Here is a 24,823-nt window from a genome sequence, read left to right as displayed (position 1 = left end):
TATAAAGGAAATATATAGCACCATGCAGAGATAAACAATGATAAAGAAGATGCGTCCTGCTTGCACTTAATCTAGATAATGCAATAATCAATACATCAAAAAGGTAAATACCTTTCCTGTCGATACCACTTACAACCAAAGTATTATCCAGAAGAAATAAAATTCCAAAAGAGAATATTCTAAAATAAGATAGTAAATAGAATTAAGGGCAAAATTTAAATAGAATAAAATGACTTCATGTGAGTACCTCAAAGTTGGAGGAAACCATCAAGGATGTCGATGGCAGATTGATCTTAGAAGCTTCATAGTCAGAAACATTGACAGCCATTCTCGCAGCTTCTCTGCCAAGACTCGGAAAACATTTGTTAAAGAACTGTCTCAAAGAGAGTTACATACCGAAAACTGACATGGTTGTTTACGGAAAATTGTTTGCATCACAAATAAAAATCAGATAAGACTTGAGGGCAGCACATAATAATTGATTTTCAAACATTTTGAAATTTTAAACATTGTGCAAAAACTATTTAAGAATACTGGGTACATTTGAAAACTAGGAGTTTGAAGTGCATATACTCACTAACTATTAACAGAACTTTTTTTAAATATAAGAAACAATATTATATTTTTTCATAATATTAGTTATAATAAGCAAACCAGAGGTCCACAAAAATCAAAGTGAAAACAGATTCTAAATAGATTAACATAATATTAGACCCCGATTTCTATACAAATCCGAAACCGAAAGCGATTTAAGCTCTACAATCCTCGAGCTTAGAGCTTCAACATGAAACCTTGAATTTAATCTTGTCTAATGTCTCAACACCCTTGTCGAATCTTCTTGATCTTCAAAGATCATCTTATTCATTTCCATCCATACAGACCATCTCAAACAATTAACCACCAAATTTCAAAACATTATGCCCCTCCTTCCCAGATACCGTCCAAGATCCGCTTCGAATAAATCCCAAACTGATCTAGCAGATACCAAAGCCAAACCAAAGGCATCGTGAAAAAGGACAATGCATGATCAAATGGTCCTGAGTTTCCACCTCTTGCCAACATAACACGCACCAGTTTGGACAAAGAAAATAGGAAGAGAACCTTCATCTCAAACAATGGTAATTTCCCCAGCGATGGGATAGGCGCTTTCCAAATAGTATGATAAGAAAAAACAGGATAACAACAGAACAAAGATTCAAATAAAGATTTCACATAAAAATGTCCAGAAGAATCCCAAACCCACTCACCCTTGTCTTGTACACCCTCAATTAATCTGACCATCTCTAAAGACTCAAGCAAATAACCTAATTCAATTTACTCCTCCCTCTTGAGATCTCGTCAAAAATAAAAATTCCAAGAAAGTGTAGAAGAATCGGATGAAACATTAAATGTACAAAGTGCGGATGATTATGGATCGACGAAATCTGGAATAAAGACGGATAAAGATCCTGAAAAGAAGAATTATCCCACCGTCTATCTTCCCAAAACCTAATCTTATCTCTCCCCTTGACCACCGCTCTCACTGTCCAAAGAAAAACCGAATAAATTCTAGAAATAAATTTCTGATGACTTCTGAAAATAACACTTTTTGCAATACCAGCATCCTACCCGTTATTTTGTGTCACATATTTGCTAACCACAATCCACTTCCACAACGACTCTCCTTCAGTACAAAATCCCCACAACCAATTCCCTAATAAAGCATTATTTCTCAAACATATATTATCAATACCCAAGCCTCCTCTCTCTTTTGGTCTACACACTTGATCCCAAGCCACCCAGTGACCCCATCTGCTCCATCCAACAAAAAATCTCTCACAATCTTTTACATGGCATCCGCTACACCTCGAGGTACCCGAAAAAGGGAGAAGGAATACATTGGCAACACTTTCAATACTGCTGAAAGCAAAGTCAAGCGTCCTCCTCTAGATATGAAAGCTTTCTTCCAACTTGCCAACTTCTTAGTCATCTTAAAAAGGATGGGTTCCCAAAAAGAAACCTTCGAAGGATTTCTGCCCCAAAGTAGCCCCTAAGTATCTTATAGGCCACGATTCCTTCCCACAGACAATTTAACATGCTAACATATCCAAATCCTCTGCTTCGCAATTGATCCTCCATTAATCATTTTTTTTCCAAATTGATCTTTAGCCCCGACATCTCACAAAATGAACGTAAAATCGCCGCTAAAATTCTCATATGATTCTCATTCTGCACATAAAACAACGTATCATCGGCAAACTGAATATGGGAAATTTCCACCCTCTCTACTTGTTTCCCAACCTCTACATAAACCCATCACCATTGCATTGTCAACCACTCTGCCATAACATCCACCACAAAATTAAAGGAAATGGTGATAATGGGTTGTCCTGTCTAAGTCATTTTTCATCTTTTAATTTACTCTTAGGTCTGGCATTATAAGAATTAAAAAAAAATACACTCGATAGGCATCCCTTAGTTTATTTCTGCCAACACTCCCTAAAACCTTTCTTGAGCAACACAAAATCCAAGAAGTCTCAATCAACATTATCATAAGCTTTCTCAAAATCGACCTTAAAGATCCATCAGCTCCTTTTCTTGATTCTATATTCCTCCACCAACTCATTTACAATTAGACAACAATCAAGAATTTGTTTTCCATCAATAAAAGCATTCTGAGAATCTGCAATTGTGAGATATATTATCTTCTTTAACCTTAATGACAAAACTTTAGCAATAATTTGAGACTAGAAAAGCCAGGCTGATTGGGTAAAAATATTTATTTTAAATTGATTCTTGTTTTTTTGGTATCAAACAAATGCATGTCACATTTTTTATTCTAATTCAAAAAATTCATTAAACACCTTCAACCTTTTGACTGCATCCCGACACTGCTGGTAAACTGAAAGTGAATTCATCTGGCCCGGTGATTTTGTTCCATCACTCTCAAAGACTGCTCTCTTAATCTCTTCTTCTAAAAAAGTTTTCTCCAATTCTGTCATAGAACCTCTGTCAATGGAGCTTCATTCCACTCCTTCTATTCCCCACACCCCACCATCGTTTTTACTATACAACTATTAACAAAACATTTACTCACCATGTAAATATTAAAGGTCGCACACTCAAAATTTCACGAGTCTAAAATATTGTATTTTCCCGAAAAATATCTGCATTCTTTTTATGAATATTCCTTAAAACGGGCCACATAATAGAAATCTACCATCAGTCATCACCACAGAGTCTAAAGTAGAACAAAGGCATACAAACTAAATTTATGGACTTTAAATATAAATTAATTTACCAACCTTTCATTTGCTATCTGAAGGATTGGATAAAATGGACCCGAAAGCATTGCAAGAAAACGAATAGCAGGTTCTGCGCCTTCCGAAAAGCTATTAAGATCAGCCTGCACAGTAGCAATTAACATGCATGACAGACTTTAGTAATCTGAGGAAAAGAACAGCGATGAAAACCCCTTTCCATGTGTTAAGACAGGCTCAAAATCTGTACCTCAAAGTAAGGAAGAAATTTGGCCAACCTGCTCGTGATATCTTGAAGCAACTATAAATTAATAGTTAGAAAAGAAATCACAAAAGGAACAAAAAAAGAGAAATGTCTGATTATACAAGAATCTAAGCAGCATCTCGTGCACTGTAGGTATTTGCAGTTTGTTCACCTGAAGATGCATATCACCAGCATCTTGTTTGTGGGATATTATACTTGGTAGCAAGTAGTTAGCCACTGGTTGAAACTCAGGCTCAAGACCAATAACTGGAACCCCAATAAGCTGTAATGAAGAATCATAAAACCTAGATACTGACATCAAATTTTCAAGACATATTAACTGCCAAAGGTTTAGTAAAAGGTCACTTAAAAAATTTTCTATGTAACAGAATATCATCGATGAGAAATGCGTATGGTAATCATGGCAAGCAAAGTTTGCACGCCATTCAAATTGTATCCAGGAGTGACTACAATCCCATATAATGAAAGAGAAGGTATTTACTAGTTGTGATTGCAAGGAAATACATCTTCACAAAAATTGCGATCAACATTCTGAGAGCTAAACCTAATTCTGTGGCGATTTTCTGATTTTTCAGCATGTCCTCCGAGTGCCATGACGGGCCATCTCACTGCTACAGCTGGACCAACCACCCTCCTCTGAGCATTCGCCCCCACCTTCGCCGTGTGCTCCAGCCATTATTTCCTCTCTCCCCCAATCTCCTCTCCAATTTAACAGATTAGTCGATGATTACTCCTTCAAGCTGCTTGACAGCATTGCCACTGTACCGTTATAATCGCCTCCTACACTCCCCACGACAACTTGAACATCTCCAACCTTTTATTAAATCCCTCCTACGTTTCGTGCCTTTACCTCAAAATTACCTAGTGAATTGACTCCCAAGTCCATCATGGAAGCACTAGTTATTCTTGAGTAGAAAGCTACTGTTATTGAAGAAATGCATGCCCTAAAAAAATAACACCTGGAATTTGGTAGAGTTTATTTTATAGGAAACACATTTTATTAATTGATAAATAATGATTACATTAAGCGGATAAGAAATCCGCACTCAGTAAAGTAAGTAAAACCAAACTACAACACCATAATCATGACAATACAAATTTCCAATCCCGAACTAAATCTGAGATACAAATATGTTTATATTCCGGCAGTATCATCAACCATCTCACAACCCTGAATTTTATTTTATCCCAGATTTCGTCGGCTAACTCCAACTTCTCTTCAAAAATTTTTGCATTCCTTTCCAACCAAATGGACCAGAATAAACAATGAACAATCATATACCAGAACCTCATATGTTGTCTCCGTGTTTGCAAACTCGGTTCCATAATAAACATCTCATTTGCCTTTTCCGGGAACGCCCATACCAAATCCATGTCTTTCAATGCCTTTAGGCAAATGTTTGATGAAAAAGAACAATGAAGTAGTAAATGATCCCGACTTTCCTCTTTCCTGCGACACAAACAACACCATTGTAAATTTAAGCCACAAACAACACCATCTTCTTTGCATAGAATCGCAAGTTTGTAACTTCCCCAAATCCACAATCCACGAAAAAACTTGAATCTTTGGTGGGACAAGTACTTTCCAAATGTTGTGACAATATGTGAATGGATTAGAAATAGATGTCGGGAAAAAGGAATTATAAAAAGATTTGATAGAAAACAACCCTATTGAGTCCCCCAACCAACTTCTATAGTCCTCAACACCCCACTCCAATCGAACGGCCTGTAGGACCCCTAAAAGAACTGTGTACTCACTCTCTTCTCACATTAAAATTCCTTCTAAAACGGACATTCCAATGGATAATAAAATTAACGCTGCTAGAAACAACATCAACAAAGCTTAGGATTGGTTTGTTAGTTAAAGTGCATATCTGAAATAATGAAGGAAAACGATCTTTGAACGAGACCCCCCCTACCCACTCATCCTCCAAAAACCGAATGATATTACCCTTTTTAAGCACCCCTCCCCCTAACCAACTGATGAAAAGCCAGATAAGATCAAAAAATACATTTCCACAGACTTCTGAAGGTCGTATTCCCCGCCAACCCCAAGTCCCGTCCATTTTCTTGAATACCGTAAATACTGATAATCACTTTTTCCACATAGTCTCCATGTCCACTGAACCTCTCCACCACCATTTTCCAAGAAGCGCCTTATTTCGTAAACAGATGTTTCCAAATCCCAGGCCTCCGATGTCTTTTGGTTTGCATAATTGTTCTCATCCTACCATATGACAATGATTTTCCCCGTCGGCCCCATCCAAAAGTAGTTTCTCATCAATTTTTCCATTATTTTCCCCACCTTGTTCGGCACTTTGAAGATAGACATAAAGTAAAATGGCACGTCACTTAAAACAGCCTTGATCAACGTTAGCCGACCCCCCCTCGACAGAAATGATTTTTTCCAGATTGCTAATTTTTTTGCCGTTTTGGATAACACCGGTTCCCAGAATTCCATAGCATTGGGTTTCCTCGCAAAGGAACCCCTAAATATTTAATCGGGAAGTAGCCTTTATTGCACCCAATTGCTAGTGCCATTCCTTCGATATCCTCGTCAGACATATTCAAGCCCACTATAATACTTTTATCCAAATTAATCTTTAAGACCCGAGTGTAGGCCTAACCACTTGAGTAATTCCACTATTTCCAACAGATGCATTCGTATTTGTGCAAAGAATAATGTGTCACCCGCAAATTGTAAATGTGAAATTTGTTCTTTTTGTCAAAATCATCATTCTTAGTTTATGTTGAACGCATCATTTTCACAGGGAATGACAGTAAAGAAGTGGAGGAAATCAAGAATATGATGTTGCAAGAATTTGATGTAAAAGACCTTGAAACTTTGAGATATTTTCTGGGAGTAGAGATTGCCAGAAACAGAAAAATTTCCCAAAGAAAATACACTTATGATCAGTTGAAAGAAACCGGCAGCAGCACACCAACCGAATTAGGATACCTGAAACAAACTCCTGGGAAAGACTTACTTTTTGCAAAGAAAAATAATCAAGGAGTGAGTGTATACACTAATGCTGATTCGTTCGGGTCAATCATTATAGAAAATCGACTTCTGGTAATTGTACGGTAGTATAGGGAAATTTGGTGATATCGCAGAAAAAAACAATCATTGGTTACAAGAAATAGTGCTGAAGCAAAATACCGAGCTATGGCTCATGGAGTATGTAAACTCATTTGGATAAGAAGAGTGATGACAAAGTTAAAAACTCAGTTTGAAGACACTTTTTTTTTTGATAAGAAACAATTAATTATTATTAATATATGTTAATGTCCATTACAGGAAGTGGACTAGAAATCCACTACTAATGAAAAGAAACCAAAACGTCTAACAATAGATGTAAGACCAATCTCTTAATAAATCAGAAATCGATAAACCCTTGAAATCTTTGACTGATCGAATCCAGTTTGCTATATTGATCTTGATTTTGTCCCAGCAATCTTCTTCTGTTCCTTCAGTCTCTTGAAAGATTCTTCTATTTCTCTCTAGCCATATTTTTTTTTTTTTGATAAGAAACGTTTATTTATTGCAATAGATTAAATTTTTACAACAGAAGTGGATAAGCAATCCACAAACAAAGAGAGATTACTACAGCCCTAATGTTAAAACCAAATAAACTTCCAATCCCTATTTAGGTCAGAAATTCGCAAATGTCGATACTTCTTCAAGTTGATCGTCCAAGTCGCAACTCTGAACCTGATTTTGTCCCATAAATCTCCCTCCGAGTCGTGTTTGTCGTTGAAAATCCTGTTATTTCGTTCCAACCACACTGACCAGAAAACGCAGTAAATCACTAGATACCAGAAATCCATAAAATCTTTCCCTTTGATGAATGATTGATCCATTAACAGCATGTCTATCGATCTGCATGGGAAACACCATTGGAATTCCAAATGCTTCATGACCCTGTTCCATATTCCTCTCGTGAAATCACAATGAAGTAGTAAATGGTCCTGAGTCTCCAAATTGTTCTTGCATAAGCAGCACCATTGTGGACATATAATCATGCACGGACTTCTTCTCTGTAATTCATCGTTAGTCAGTAACTTCCCCAACGCCACAATCCAAGAAAACACTTTCACCTTTTGTGGTATCGGTACTCGCCAAACGGTGTTGTGATGTTTGAAAATTGGGAAAGTTTGAGAAGGAAAGAACGACGAATATAAAGATGACACTGAAAAGACACCGGAAGGATCCCCCAACCACACACGAGCATCCGTGGCCTCACACGACAAAGTAACTGAATCCAAGACCCCTAGAAGCCTACTACACTCTTGCAACTCACAATCATTAAAATCTCTTCTAAACTTAATGTCCCAATTTAAGCTAGACTGACCCTCACTAGTATTATTCGAGTAGAAATGATTAATCGGTTTGTTAGTACTAGAGGAGAGACGGTAAAGACGTGGAAAACACTCTAATAATGGCAACTCACCTACCCAACGATCCTCCCAAAATCTAAGGATGTTCCCCCCCTTAAGCACAGTGCCAATGAGATTATGACAAGTCGTATGAGTGCTAGAAATGAACTTCCAAGGGCTTCTCAAGGTTGTTGTTCTTGCCGACCTAACATCCCACCCATTATCCTCAAACCCATAAATGCTTCCCAAAACTTTTTTCCATAAAGAGTCTTTTTCTACCGCACACCTCCACCACCATTTCCCTAGCAAAGCTCTGTTTCTTAATCGAATGTTTCCCAACCCAAGACCCCCCTTATCTTTTGGCTTGCAGACTTGATCCCAACCAACAACATGGCAATGCAAGTCTCCATCTCCTCCATCCCAAAGAAAGTCCCGCATCATTTTTTCCATGATCTTGGCCACCCTAACTGGAACCTTGAAAAGGGACATGTAATATGTTGGCAGTGCGCTTAGAACCGATTTTATCAAAGTCAATCTTCCCCCTCTCGACAGAAAAGACTTCTTCCAACTTGCCAATTTCCTCGAAAATTTAGCCATCACAGGTGCCCAAAATTCCAGTGTGTTAGGATTCCCACCCAAAGGTGCTCCCAAGTAAGTAATCGGCCAAACTTCCTTCTTGCATCCAATATGCGTGGCCAGAATGTCCAATTCATCATCCGAGTAATTTAATCCTAGGACAACACTTTTGTCGAAATTTACTTTCATACCCGATCTGCTGCAAAACAGTGCTAATAGCTCGACCACCTTCATCATATGATCCTTGGATTGTGTAAGAAACAATATGTCATCCGCGAATTGAATATGCGAAATCTCTATGTTATCTTTCCCAACCGCAAGTCCTCGCACCAAATCTGCCGACCTCGCCTTCTCCACCAGCCTTCCCAGCCCATCTATCACAATATTGAAGAGGAATGGGGATAGAGGATCTCCTTGTCGGAGCCCTCTTTCCCCTCTGAACTTGCCCCTCGGCTTGCCATTGATTAGAACGGAGAATTAAACACTTGACACGCAGCCCCTTATCCACCTCCTCCATCTTTCTCCAAATCCCTTTTTTCGAAGCACAAATTCTAAAAATCTCCAGTCAACATTATCATAGGCTTTTTTGAAGTCGACTTTGAACAACCATCCCTTTTTCTTTTTCCTTCTATGCTCCTCTACAACCTCATTGGCAACGATACAACAATCAATTATCTGTCTCCCTTTAATGAACGCACACTGATTTTCCGATATAGTTTTTGTCATGACTGATTTTAGTCGCGTGGTGAGAACCTTTGCCAATATTTTGTACAAACTTGTAATCAAGCTGATAGGCCTAAAATCTTTGATCTTCATAGCATCTTTCTCTTTTGGTATAAGGAAAATGTAAGTTTCGTTTGTAATTGCATTTACAACTCCTCCCTCAAAGAACTCAGCGAATACCTTTAAGAGATCGGCCTTAATTATTTCCCAATTCTTTTGGTAGAATGTGATTGTGTAACCATCCGGCCCCGGTGCTTTTGATCCATCACATTCCATCACCGCTCGATGTATTTCCTCCTCTGAAAAAGGCAATCCCAGCCGGTCTGCGTCAACAGTCTCTATTTCAGCCCAATCCAAACCATCAAGGCCCAATCCATCTCCTTCTGATTTTTTGTATAAGTTTTTGTAATAACCCACAATATTTTCCTCAATGTCTTGTTCTTCGACACATAGTGACCCGTCCTCCAATTCGATCCTGTCTATCATTGCTCTATTCCTGCGGTTGTTCAAAAGAGAGAGGAAGAATTTTGAATTCTGATCCCCATCTTTTAGCCACTTCAGTTTTGCTTTTTGGGTGTCTATTTGTTGTTTTCGAATCACCTGTTCTTGCAATTCACAGCGTGCATCCCTTCTCTGCTCTTGTAACGTTTGGGACCAATCTCTCCTCGCCTCTCTGTCGTCCAACTGCTGTATAATACTTTCCCGCTCTTGAATTTTTAGATTTACATCGCCAAAAACCTCGATGTTCCATTGTTTAATCTCAGTTTTGATCCTTCTTAGCTTTTGCATGAACTTGTATCCCTCCCACCCATTATGGTTGCTTGTATTCCACCAAAGTTTGACCGAGTCTTTGAATTTTGGATGTAGCAGCCACGCATTTTCGAATCTGAACGGTGTAGGTCCCCACCGTAACTTTGTAGTATCCATCAAGATTGGATAATGATCCGAAGTGATTCTTGGCAAGACCGTTTGTCTGAAATTTGGGAATAGATCTTTCCATCCCCCTGTGAAAAGAAACCTATCGAGCCTGCAGCAAATTGGCTCTGCCCTGAAGTTCGACCAAGTATACCGTGCGTTCAACAAAGGAGGGTCATATAAGTCTAAATCCCGAATCAATCTGTCAAAACAGTCCATACTCGGGGTTGTGGACCTGCTGTTCCATTTTTCGGTAATGTTCCTTACCACATTAAAGTCTCCCCCAGCACACCACCTATCCCCGCAAATGGTATTCAAACCCGCAAGTTCATCCCAAAACAACTCTCTCTGCCTTGGTTTGCAAGGGCCATAAACCGCTGTGAACCACCAACTGATTTCATTCTCCATCTCGATCTGAATAGAAACCGTAAAGTCCCCAATCAAATTATCTCTTACAAAGACAACTCTAGGATCCCACATGACCGTAATTCCTCCCGCTGTACCAATTGCCGGTAAACTCACCCATTCCACAAATCTTGATTTCCATAATGTGGCAACAAACCGACGATCCACCATTTCTTTTTAGTTTCTAATACCACCACAATGTCCGGTTTGTCTTTCCGAATAACCCTACGTACAATTTCTCTCCTTCTAGATGATCCTCCCCCCCTAATATTCCATGATAGAATCTTCATAAAAACTGGTGTGTCCCTCCGGAACTCGATCCTTTTTCATACTTGATATTCCTTTGAGACCCTGTCGAAGCATCTAGCCCTGAAGACGACTTGTCAATCACTCCTGGTTGTACCCCCCCTACTAACCCACTAGACAACCCCAAAGCATTGAATGAAGAAGGAAAAATGGCGTGTAGTGAAAAGGAATGATTAAGAGTCGATGGATTGAGACATGACAGTACCTTACCCACAATTGGCTTAGTGTTTTCAAGGAAGGATGGCTCGTTGTTGATATCTTTTTTTCCTTGCGAGAACAGCAACTCAATGTCTAAATCTTCAGTGTCGATGTACTCCCTTGTTTCAGAATACAATGATGCGAAGCTGCCAGAATCTGAGGATTCAGATCCGTCGTTCATGAGATCTTCTTGTGAGTCGTCACAGTTAAAGTCTTCTTTGTCATCATAACAAGTTCCTCGTAGCTCGCTAATCACCTCTTCATTGATTTCGACGGCCTTTGATCTGTCCTTGGGATCGCGGACACTCTCGTCCTCCTCAGTTGGTATGATAGTTCTTCTACAATATGTACGTGCATAAGGTGACACCAAAGTTCCAGGTACTAATCCAAGCAGCTGCGCATTCCTTTCCGAGTGGATTTTGGTTGAGGCAGATTGAATCGGAGATCGTCTGAACTCCTCAATTTCTTTTGGTTTAATTCTTTGTAAGATTTTCTCCACCTTCCTATCCAACTTTTGTGTTGCCGGAGATCCTTGTTTTGAGTTTAATTCTTCTGAAACAGCATGTGGTAAAGCCCTCTGTTCTCCTTTCTCAAATTCTTCGTTGCAGCATGTAGCCTCCCCATTTGTTACCCCATTCCTATGAAGATTGGAATTGCCCCACCCTGCCGCTGTCCGCTTGCCATTGATTACTACCTGTGCGTACGTCTGTTTCTCGAAAGTCTCGTACGCCTTCAAGTCAAAAGATACGACTGAAAGTATCAGCTCTGCACTTGCCCCATTCAAATTGATTGAAGCTCTATTGGGTATGAATCCATCTTTTGTTCCTTTGACCTTGATTTTTGCAGATTCTAAATCTCTGAAAGATAATGTGTCATCACTAATTTCCAATAATCCCCCGCATCGTTCCCCAATGGCTTCAAAATTCTGTCGGGTCCACAAATTCAAGGTAGATTAGATATCTTAATCCAGCTAAGACAACACTTATAAACCATATCCGATGAGTTAATATCTGGCCTCCAACCCTCAAAATCTAGAGCCACTCCATTATCAAAGAATCCTCTTCTCAGCTGCAAGTAATAGGAGAATTCCTTCGGATGTGAAGTCCACCATACTGCTTTGTTGTCTCTAAACGGAAATAATTTGACCCTTGTCTTTACATCCTTACTTAAAACCGATTCAACTAACTCCCAGGATACATTAATTCTTCCTCTAGTAACAATGAGGGCTTCGTTCCAATTCCTTTCAGTTCTAGTCCTGCCCAATTCTTCTGTGTTTGGATACGTCTTTTGGCGGTATTCTTTGACACTAGCCTTTGCTGCCTGAAGTCGTCGCTTATCTCTATTTGAATCTTGTCCATAAACAGCTTTATCTTGTTCCGATCTGTGAGCATTCCCCGTAAGTAGTTGTTTGAATAATAGCAAGATCCTTGTCCATCCATAAGAGTTGAATCCACTCGGTACAATTATTCTCTTTTTCCTGCCTTGCACGTCGAATCTTGAGACCTCTAAGAATCGGCCCCGTCTATTGACAAAACGCTGTACGATGATGATCGCATTTCTGCCTCTAAACCGATAAAAATCCGACATTGACTGAGGACTATGAACAAAGCTCCTGAGTATTGAAGAGAACCATTTGGCTTCTTGTCGATCCATGTCCAGAAAGTAACTAGCATTCCTTGTTCTTTCAGACCACCGAATGGCCGAGCCTCCGTTAACCATCCTGAGTGAGAACGCTTTGAATTCTATCTTAATCATTCCATCTGGGTGAAAAGTCGAGATCAGTCCATACATTTTAGAACGACCAGCGGCTGAGCTTGAAGGGTGCGATTAATAACGGAAATGGCGAAAGGATGGAATAGTTATCTTAGACAGAACGACTGGGAGGATGAAGATCGGAATTTGAATGTCGAGCAAGTGACGGGAAGAACGAACGTTAAAACGAGGAGACCTGGCAATACAAATTAGGAAAAAGACGGGATAAGACGGAATGCCGCCGTCAGCCGTGACCGGCGACGGCGCCGGAGGCGACTGTGGAGCAGACGACGCGACTCAGGTAAAGAAGAAGCAATAGACCGAAGGAAGGAGACGGGAACTGAAAGTGAGAGGTAAGGAGGGAGAAAGCATTTTCAAAAAATTCTCTCTCTAGGGTGAGAACTTGTTTTAATTCCATGTCCCTTCTCTCTAGCCATATTGCCCAACATATTCCGTGCATCACCACTCTCCAAAAGATTTTTCCCTTTTTGCCAAGCAACTGTCCAAGGTCCGTACTGCGATAATAAGTCAGCTACCAGCGTTCACAAACTTGTTCATCATTATATGACTAAACATGCAGAGGTAGACCGTCATATCATTAAAGAGAGTGGATGAAGGCAGCATGATTATTTTATATGTTCCTAATCTCACCAACTGGTTCATCTCCTTACAAAAGGATTGTCTGAACAAGCTCACGATTTTGTTGCATGCAAGCTTGATCTAATCAACATCTACAGCAAAACTTGAGGGGAAGTGTAGAAAATATTCAAATCACTTTGTATTTATTACCATACCAATGTTTCAGCATCTACTGTTATCATACCTAGTTAAGGATTGGTGTTTTATTTGCTACTGAAGAGTTTGTAGTCTTTAATTGTTGTGGTGGATTGTGGATCACTCATCCACTGGCTTTGTAATCTAAATTATTAATATTATAATAAAAAGATAGTTTCCGATAAAAAAAAATTGTACAAAATCAATGACGGATACCTGATACGATATCATCAATTACAATAAGTTATTTTGGCAGAATTGTTTCCTTTATTTATCTTTTTTTATAGGAAACGATATTTTATTAATGATAAAGTATTTAAGATTACATCAGTGGACTAGAAGTTCACTGTGGTAATAGAACACACAAAATCCAAGCTAATTTAATGATACACATATTCCCAATCTCTCATTAAATCTAAAATGGAGACATTCTTGAAATCTTGATGAGTGCCAATCCACATAGCAATGTTAATCTTGATTTTTTCCCAGCACTTTTCTGTATTAGCCCCGATGTCTTCGAAAATTCTTCGATTTCTTTCCATCCATATCTTAACCACCACTTGCCAAAAGATTCTCCCTCTGTTACCAGTTTGATTTCCCAAATCCATATTAAATAAATCCTTTGTTGACTTCGGTATAACCCAAACCAACCGCAGCTCTTGCAATGCTCTAGCCCATAATGATGTCGTGAAAGGACAGTGAATGAATATATGATCCTGAGTCTCTATTTCATTTCTGCACAGAACACACCAGTTGGGACACAAAGCATATCTCGGAAATCTTTTTTGAATCATCTCCGAGGTCGGTAACTTACCCAGAGTAGCTGACCAAGAAAAAAACCGGATCTTGTTTGGAACGAGAACTTTCCAAAGCGCATGGAACAGAGGAAAAGCAGGAAAAACAAAATCAGGGAAGAAAGACTCATAGAATGACCTGACAGTGAAGATACCCGAAGAATCCCCGCACCACTCAATAGAATCATCTACCCTTTCAACCAACCTAACAGAATCTAAAGCACCTAGTAACTCTGACAACTGAGTAATCTCCTCATCTCTCACATCCCTTCTAAAATGTAAATCCCAAGATAGATTACGCGAGACATCATCAAAACGGCTAAAATATGATATAGGCAGATTGTGGAATGATGATAGCTGAAACAAAGCTGGAAATCTATCTTTGAACGAAGAAACCCCCCACCATAAATCCTCCCAAAATCTAATCTCATTACCTCCTCTCACCTTAATAGAAACTCTCTCTTTAAAAGTCGGGTATATTCGGGAAATAAACTTCCAAGGGCATCTGAACGTGACGTTTCTTGCCAACCCCGCATCCCATCCATTATCTTGTAACCCATATCTGCTGATAATAATTCTCTTCCACAATGTCCTTTCTTCCTCAAAAAATCTCCACCACCACTTCCCGAGCAAGGCCTTGTTTCTAAAAGTAATTTTCCCAACACCCAAACCCCTTTTATCTTTTGGTTTACACACTTGATCCCATGCGGCCAAGTGAATGTGCACCTCTCCATCCGCACCATCCCATAAAAAGATTCTTGAGATCTTTTCCATCGATTCCGCAATACCTTTAAGAACCCCAAAGACATGTAATATATCGGGATGGAATTCAAAACCGATAATATCAATGTTAATCTCCCTCCTCTTGACAAGAATGCTTTCTTCCAAGTAGCCAGTTTTTTCGATAGCTTAGCAACCACTGGCTCCCAGAACGATGTTTGTAATGGATTGCCACCCAACGGTACTCCCAAGTACGTAATAGGCCAGTTTTCAACCCTGCCCTCGTTCTTTTGTCCTTCTGTCACAATTTTTTTATCCATCTTCATTAGATCAATCTTGTGATTGTGCTTGGCAGATCCTTCTGATTTGTTACTTGCTGAATATTGGTGTCATCCGAATGTCTTTTTTGAAGTTCATTAATAGGTACTGCATTTGAATCGTTTCCTTCGAGTCCGTTCATTCTACCCCATCCTGCCAAAACTCTAGCTCCATTAACCACCACTTGAGCATAAGATCTTTTTTCGTAGATATCATACGCTGATACATTGAATGAGTCCACAATAATGCGAATGATCAAAGGTCCTCTTTTAGTTTGGATCTCTAAATTTGTATTGATGAACCCTCCTTCAATTCCCATTACTTTGATTTTTGCTGCCGACAAGTCTTTGAGTAGGATGGTGTCTTGACTGATACTCAACAAGCCTCCACATTGCTCACCAATATTTTTGAAGAGTTCCGTGGACCATAAATCCCATGGTATCCCCAATAACCGCACCCAACTATTACAGCATTCAGAAACTTCCTCCTCGCTGTTGATTTGCTGACTCCATCTCTCAAAAGACAAGGAATCTTTATTTTCCAGAAAGCACTTCTTCAATCGCAAATAGAAGGATGCATCCTCTTCGTTATGTGACCACCAAACTGCTTTGTTGGCTTGGAATGGGAACACTTCAATCTTCCTCTGGACTACCTTCCCAAGGGTAGTACTCACCAACTCCCATGATATGTTGACACAATCCCTTGTAATGATGATAGCTTTACTCCAATCCTTAGACACACAAGCTGGTAATTGTTCAGTTGCTGCAACTTCTGAAAATCCTTTATCAATGTCATTCGAACGAAAATTTCCACGCTTTTGTGCTTGTTCCATAGGCTTCCTAATATCTCTAAATCGCGATACATCATCCCTTTGGTTTGCCATGAATTTGGAGAGGTTACTTGCCATCCATTTCCAGCCCCCAACAGATCGTCCACTTGGTATGATGATGCGCTGTGTCTTTCCCCTCCAGACTAGCTTAGATATTTCTAGATAACTTCCTCGACCATTCACAACTTTCTGCATAGACACTACTGCTTCTCTACCTCTGAATCTATTGAACAAAGGGCATGATTGTGGATTGTTAATGTATTCCCAAAATTTCGACAAAATCCAATAGAAACTTTCGAAATCCAATTCCAATTGATAGCTCGCATTCCTGGTCCTCTCGGTCACAAAAACCGTATTGCCCCTCCTACTCCGGCTAAATAAGAACAATTTTTGTTCTATTTTGATCTCGCGGCTTGAGTTGAAATAATCCCTTAAAATCCCTCGGTTCGTCTTGGAGGTTTCAAAGATTTTATCCTTTCTACTAAGAGAGTTTTGCATGGCTATGGAATACCTAGAAAATGTGGATAAAATTATGAGCTTATGAATCGCTTGGAAGTCAAGGTCAATCTGGGTGAACGAAGAGGGTAAGATAACGATCGGAAGTTAAAATTGTTCATGGGTGACCGGTGAATGTGGGTGAAGGTCTGAGATGAGAAATGAAAACCCCGATTTTGAAAACTCCATTACGAAAAGGGCGAATGATTTAACTATGAAAGTAGATTTCCGGCGATCGGCAAACGGCACAGGCCGGCGATTAGATGCGAACGACCATTGATTGTGTATCGATTGAAGAAAGGAGATAACGATGAATCGAAAACGAACGATGGAGAGAGGATTTTTGAAAAATTCTCTCTACGAAAAATACAACAATTCAAGGTGCCGTAACTAGTTTCCTTTATTTATCTCTTCATTGTAACTCTAAATAGTGTGTCTTTCTCCTCTTAATTTATACCATGGAAAACAAATGTTGGTTAGTCCAAGCCTTGGCACATTCAGGAGTCCTTGACATTCATCAATTTTTGGTTTATTTGGACTATGAGCAATGACTCTAAGAATCATGGTATTCTGATTTCCTGGGCCCAGATCTAGTTTCATACTGTGCAGTTCCTCCATTTTAGTCTGGTATCTAAGGCCTTGTATTTTTTATTTTTATTTTTGAGAAGAAACTAATTTTATTGGTAATAATAGGATTACATAATAAGCGGATGAGTAATCCGCACAATCGATTACCAATCAAAAGAAACACTACACTAATAATGTCATGCCAAAACAAAATAGAATGGTTCCTTTTTGTCCAGATCAATAGTTATCCGGTTAAATTAGATTCATTTTGGGCAACAAATATGGCATACATTTGGCTGCTTTATTTCATAGTCAATGGCTTAATATGTGATAAACACTGCGACATTCATCCCTAATGTTCAGATGGACAAAAGGTAATCTAATTTACCAAGAAATGCAAATAAGACAGAGATGTTCAGCTTAAAAATAATAAATATTGGTAGCAGTAGCATGTGATAGCTCAAGAGAGAGCTTTTACCTGAATGAAAAAAATAGCTATGGGGTTTCCACGCATACATGATAATCGCACATAACGGCATGGGGTATAGTTCATTGGGTACATCATGTCACGCCGAGGTGCTTCACAGCGGGGACGAACTTTTACAAAAGCCTCTGGCTGTCGTAAAATATGTTGAAAGGACATATAAGGATAGCAAAATAAAAAAGTGAGATAACCACCACATTTATAAAAGTATAAAGTTATTCAATAGCAATATTACAAGCAAATAACATTATAGCAGAAACCAAATACAAATCACATCATGCTATGAGTAATCAAGGAAAAGACATCCAATCCTTACACCTTAGCAACACTATAGGAGGAAAATACAGAAGCTAAAGATGACACAGGCTGTGAAAGTTGGAAAATGAAAGTAGTAAGTGAATAAGAATCTACATTAGGAGCATTAACTAGATTATGATAAATTAGGAAGAAGCCTAGAAAAGTAATATACTTCAGACAGAACAGCTGAATAGGTTGTAACTAAACAGAAATTATCTAAGCTTTGATTTCTCATATGCTCATGGAAAAGGGACAGAAGGATGAACATCCAAAAATCAGAAACTTAAACCATCAAACATGCAAGCACTTACTATAACCTAACTACACCTTGTCAATATCCTGCACAAACAAAAGAGTCAAATGGGGAACTCTAGGAGCAAGATCGAATAAAAACTGATCTAGTTTAGGAGAAACCAATTTACTAAAAAAGATTCTTCATGCAGAGATTTCACAAAGTACAATTTGGCTGAGCATGTTGGATCTAGAAGATGCTTGAAATCTCATAGGATATGAAGATTTGTTTTTATCCCTCAGCAAACTATACGAGCTAAATGAAAAAAAGCCACGTCACTATAGACAGGCCCTCTTTTGGTAGTTTAGAAGAGAAAACTAGATTGTCAAGGCATGGCTCGTCAATTCCATGGAAAGAGACATTGGATAAACTTTTTTGTTTTGCAAGACAGACAAGGATATTGAGAAACTATCCAAGAGATTTATTCTGATTTTTAAAACAAGGCCCGGTCAATGTTTAGAAAACAGAAAAAATCCCAATACACTAGGCAAGGAAGCAACACTATGACAGAGTATTACTGAATTCTGGCAAGAAATGGATCTCCTTTTTACGAGATAGGATGGAGTTGTGCAGCAGATTCTAAAAATACCAAAAATGGTAAGAAAGAGCGCATTTTCAAGAACCTACAGGGGGTTGATTAGATTTGGATGAATTTACAGCAAAAGTAAATGCACTCATAAACTCTCATTGTCCACGTCTGGAAAGTCAGAATGAAAAAATGGAAAATATTGCCTAGCACAAGCAGTTATTAAAAGATGATGAAGATGAAAAGCGCGCATATAATTCGAATTTTACCAAGGCGAAACACATGTATATAAGGATTACAATAAAAAAAAAACCTGGAGGAAGAAAGCTCTTTATAGAAAACTCTGAAAGGAAAAAATTGAATGCATTTTATGTTAAACGTCATGTTCTCCTGACCTTGTAACTCAATCCAACTGAAATTTCCCATTCCAACACAGACTTATTATAAATCCTTATGTGTGACAACAAGCACGGAACCTGGAGTGAAATAAAACCAGTGATAGCATTAGATTATAAATGTATCGTACGCAACATTAACAAATACAGGAAATAAATTTCCAACAAACAGATAGGCCACATAAATGTCCAAAAAGGCATTCATCCTCACATAGTTTACCAAACCACGAAAGGCAAAATGAAAAAAATGCTGCAATAAGTCATAATTCATTCGACGAGTGTTTTAAATTAGCATAAACGGACAACGAAATAAAAGTTAAATCACAATATTTGCTACCTAACCTAGCTACAAATCAATCAAGCCTGCCAGCTTTTGCTGGACAACACTATGCCAAGCCCCAGTTCGACAAGTAAGCTCCCACAAGCTAGCCTAGTGACAACCTATAGCATAAAATTTAAACAGCATTTAAACCTTTAATTTTAGTGTGGAAAACAGTAAAGCAAACATTCATTTGAACAAATATGATAATGAGATAAAATTATCAGTTATTCTAATCTATTTTATTCCGTTTTGCCTGATAGTATTCAAAACGTTAACAAGATTTATGCTTATATACCATCAAAAAAGGAAAATTGTAACAGAATTGGTTCCTATAATTTCTTTTTGCTTGATTTCTTTTACTTCCATTTTCCTTACTATAAATTGAAGGCACAAACATATTGTAACGCCCCAGATTTGACGACTGTCCTCACTAGGAAACTTCCCAGGAGGTCACCCATCCCAAAATTGCCCCAAGTCAAGCACGCTTAACTTTAAAGTTCTTATGTGATGAGCTACCGAAAAGAAGATGCACCTTCGTGATATGAGTAGTACCAATCAAATCTTTTAAGCCCTATTCAACTGTACAGTCCATTACATTGAACAGTCTCGGAATCCCTCTCATTCCCGTGTGGGTCGGTTCATTCATGTTCCCTCCTCCTAGAAGCCTGCCACGAGCCGCTCATTGTCCGTGCAACTGATGGCACCGGCGATCACCCCCGCCCTCTTCGGCCCCAGGCCTCACATGCCCACCAGCTTCCGCTTGGTTCATCCCCGAACCACACCGTACTAAGAGAGGTCGGCTCTTATACCACTTGTAACGCCCCAGATTTGACGAATGTCCCAACTGTACCAAGACGAGTCTTTCCAGCGTGCTTATGTTCTCACTCACACGCACCCTAGGAAACTTTCCAAGAGGTCACCCATCCCACAATTGCCGCAAGTCAAGCACGCTTAACTTTGGAGTTCTTATGTGATGAGCTACCGAAAAGAAGATGCACCTTCGTGATATGAGTAGTACCAATCAAATCTTTTAAGCCCTCTTCAACTGTACAGTCCATTACATTGAACAGTCTCGGAATCCCTCTCATTCCCGTGTGGGTCGGTTCATTCATGTTCCCTACACCTAGAAACCTGCCACGAGCCGCTCATTGTCCGTGCAACTGATGGCACCGGCGATCACCCCCCGCCCTCTTTGGCCCCGGGCCTCACACATATCGTTCATGAATTGATAGCAGGCTGTACAACAACTACAAAGGAGATCGGGGATTGACCTTTAAGATGATTTAAGCATGTTCAAGTCCAATGTCAAACATTGAGACATCCACGACAAAATGAAAGGAAAAATATCAACTAGTGCCTACAACAAATGATAGAAACTTTTCCATTAGAAACAAGACTATAGGATATCATAATTGAAGATGGATGACTTTTGTATTTCCTATATGCACAATTTTGAAAATTGAAGAGCATCTGCATATGCTATGCTGGAGTAGTTAAAAACAACTATGGAAAAATACCTCAAATGGATATTTGTACGGGTGAAGTTTCTATGATTAGAGGATCACAACATTAGGTGTGTAAACTAGTCGAGCCGGCCCGAAAAAATTTTGATTCATATTCAAAATTATAGATTCTATATGAACTCAAACTTTTTCAAGCCATGTTCGAGGCCAAATTATCTAGCTCGATAGTTTGCGACTCCTTTCAAACTTTGATATTTTACTAATATAATATAATTATATATTAAATAAATATATTTCAAGTCTGTATTTTCGAACAGTGGTTTGAATAGCGCATAAACATACACTAATATTTCAAACGAGCTCAAACTCAAACTCGAGCCAAATTCAAGTTTTGTATTTTCATCTGTTATTCTAGGTAAGAAATGCCAACACACTAAAGTTAACTACAAGGTAATCCAACTTAAAATTAAAAGTACATCATCATCAGTAATTCACTGGGTTTCACAGCAAAGACAAAAACACTTCACGCAGATAAATTGTGTCTGATAAACACTTAAAAACTCAATTTCTTAATAACTTCCAAAACTCTAAAGTTATGAAAGATAATAATAAATTTCCTAAAATCTATTCCATGGTTTTTCCATATATTTAGTCAGCTCAGAACTTTTTTTCTCACGTGCAATTCCCTGATAGTTGTCCAGTTTTCCAGGGAAAACAATGCAGCCATTACAGCAACAGGTAATTTCTATACGTCGCTTCAAAAACCACAAAACTTATAATAAAGCCAATTTACGACAAAGATAGTCATGCAAACATTTTACAAAATTCAGCCTCAGAACAAGATCAAACTATTAACATTGCGTGCAATCTGAAACATACACCTGTCAAAAGTCACTCTCCACCGAACTGTATAACAAAATATAATCTTTCCTGTTGTAACAACCCCTCCCCAAACACATATTCAAAGGAAAAGGAAAAAATGTTGTATGGGAAGCATATCCTTAACTTCATGCAACTTTGACCATGCCAGTCACAACTAACTGTATAAACATATAAAATATACTCCTTCAGAACCACTTCAAAATGTACACACCCAACGTTCTTCAAAAAATTTACAAACAGAAACAAATGGTGGCCAAATTTTCAGTTCAAACTCCACAATTCAGCAACAAACATCTAATGAAATCCACATTATCAAACCAATACGATCAAAAACAGAACAGCAAAAAGCCATTTGATATATCACTCCTTCTCAAACTCCCTAAAAATCCTGAAAGCGAAATAGGGGCAAACAAGTGGCATGAGCGTGTATACTTACATCGAGCTCAAGTAAGATCCATTCCTTGGTGTTGGTAGCGGTGGACCAATGATTGCGGAGGTCAGTGTCGAGCACGTGAGCTGCCTTCTGCGCAGGAGATTCTCTGGACATGGCCTTCACTTTGTAACTCAAGGGCTTAACCCTCGGCTCCAATTCCACTTCCATGTCTCCTTTTCCGAGCGTTCTGCTGTGGTGTGCTGAGAATGATTAATAATTCGGAGTTCGCTTCCGCAAACCCCCCGACAGTTCTGCGCACAAATATTTTTTTTAAATATATTATTTTACCTTTTAAATTTATAACTTCAAAAATATTCGACTGGACAAATTAGTCTCAAATCCATTGCTATAGATATCCTTAGGACGCAAATGAGTCGAATAGCTCGACTCAAGCTCGGTTGAGTTCAAGTAGCTCGAGCCTTTAATCAAATCGAGCTCGAGTATATGATAGTTTGTTCGAGTATTTTATTCGAGTCAAGCTCGAGTAGTATGATGCTCGACTCGACTCGATTGCAGCCTTAGTCACAATTTCATTTTATAAATCAATTCTCATTTCAGAATTTTTTTATTAAAGTTCTATACTGTCAAATATATTGAATTCTAGCTCTACAATGCAACTAAATGGTACATTAAGACTTTGTTTTAATAAAATTATTAAACTTATAATTAACATACCTGTTTTTTTCTCATCACCCTCATCTTCAACCTTCTTCTCTCTCCATCGACTCTTCCAGCCGACTCTTTACTTTGGCGGCGGCGACTGTCCTCCACCGACGAGATCATTGAGATATTTTGGACATATCTCTCCTTTCCAATCAAGGGCTTCATCTTTCTAAAGGGCGAGCCATTTGTCCTTCTTGCTACAAAATTTTGTCTTCTAAATCGACAAGGCAAACTTCCGGCGATCGTTTAGGGTTTTCGATAGTGTAAAAATCATGTCTCGTATACTTTTTAATATAGTTTTTTGGAGAAGTTGTAAAGTGTATATTCCACAGTGGGCAGGGCATCAGAGTTTATCTTGTAGATAATGCATTTTTAGGTATTGATTTTGTCCAAATTTTTTTGTTTTTTAAGGTTTAATTATTGTGATTGAATGATAGAATAAGCAATTTTGATGATTATGATATCATTTTGCATTTTTGGTAGTGTGAAATGTTGATTTCTAGTACTACGGTTGTTTGAATCGTTGTTTCTGGACACTGGAGAAGTACATTTGAATATTTGTTACGAATTTATTGTGGAAATTTACAGGGTTTATTTTGGTTATGTGATGTATGTTTTCTAGTATTACGTTTTCTTATGATTTTTTTCACCTCGTTTTTTTTTTTTTGCAGAAATGTTCTAGAAACGAGAAGGAGAGATAACGTCAAGGCTAGTACTCGTAGGCCTTACGAGTCACTCTACGAGTCACCGAGCCATTGATCTTATGTAAGGTTTCATAATGTGATGGAGGAACTTTCACATGGATCAAAGATTCCACTTTTTGGAATGCTTTAATCAAAGCTTAGATTCAATTTCATAAAAATTGAGGTAGTGGTCAAAAAATTCGATGCCTAGTTGGTGTTCTTCAAATTTGGAGACAATGTATTGGTTCCTTTTACATTGTCAGAGCTATCGGTTCCTTTTACATTGTCAGAGCCGTTAAGATGACTAAAATATGTTCGATAACCAGTGAATATCAATTTGAAAACAGAATCTAAACTTGTAAATCTTTATTTTGTAAGGAATGTAAGCAAGTGAATATGATAAGAATTCGTGATAAATTTTTGAGCTAGCACGTAAAGGGAAAAACCCAAAAAAAAAAGATATGTGGAGGACTTTGTGAGTATGTTTATCTTATTTTTATTCAATTTTGTGGTTTTTCGGTTGGTAATTATTGTATTTTGAGATTTATTATGTTATATCTTGATGATCTGGATAATTATTTTGATTGTCGATAATGTTGTGTATTGTTTCCCTTAAGAGCAAATGGCTGCCCATATTTGGGATGTGCAAAGTGAAGAAGAATTAAAAAAGTACGTAGATGGTTTTTTAGTGGGGTTAATTATTAGTATATATTGCATTTAATCTATTGATCTAATTACATTTACATTGCTCTTTACTTATTTCAACAATCTCTCAATATAGGTGAAACGTCTATTACTCGTTTTTTTTTAAAATTTACTAGAATTTTTTTCTATTAAAACTTCCGGCCGAATATACTCACATATATAAATATATTTACTTTGCATCATTTAAAATAACTCAACCAACTATTTTGCTGAAAATCCAAAACACAGTGCAAAACGTAAAATCGTTAAACCAAACCTTAAGCTAGCATTTTTCAAAAATAGCATAAACTCTTAAAACATCTCAAAAATCACTCATAAGCATAAAATTCATAAAATATTTAAAGTACTGTAAAATCATCATAATGCGAAAAAATAGCATCGATCCTCAGGTTATGTGCATCATCATCCCAACCAATTCAACCATC

The 24,823-nt window shown here is 38.3% G+C and overlaps 1 protein-coding gene across 1 annotated transcript in view; it reads right to left on the bottom strand.

The window, feature by feature from the left end:
* Window positions 1-22,580, bottom strand: part of LOC140841412 (uncharacterized) — a 53,335-nt gene extending 30,755 nt beyond the window's left edge. Inside the window, exons 1-7 of the mRNA XM_073208805.1 lie at window positions 22,351-22,580; window positions 19,248-19,328; window positions 17,732-17,869; window positions 3,656-3,766; window positions 3,490-3,540; window positions 3,285-3,385; window positions 248-341 (exon numbers count right to left, since the gene is read on the bottom strand). Of these exons, the coding sequence (XP_073064906.1) occupies window positions 248-341; window positions 3,285-3,385; window positions 3,490-3,540; window positions 3,656-3,766; window positions 17,732-17,869; window positions 19,248-19,328; window positions 22,351-22,515 (741 nt within the window). The 5' untranslated portion in view covers window positions 22,516-22,580. The remainder of the gene's footprint in view (window positions 1-247; window positions 342-3,284; window positions 3,386-3,489; window positions 3,541-3,655; window positions 3,767-17,731; window positions 17,870-19,247; window positions 19,329-22,350) is intronic.
* Window positions 22,581-24,823: the final 2,243 nt, after the last annotated feature.

The sequence above is a fragment of the Primulina eburnea genome, chromosome 9 (assembly GCF_022965805.1).
Source record: "Primulina eburnea isolate SZY01 chromosome 9, ASM2296580v1, whole genome shotgun sequence".
NCBI classification, from domain to species: domain Eukaryota; kingdom Viridiplantae; phylum Streptophyta; class Magnoliopsida; order Lamiales; family Gesneriaceae; genus Primulina; species Primulina eburnea.
Note: the sequence above shows the minus strand (reverse complement) of the source record. Positions and strands in the feature narration are given on the sequence as shown.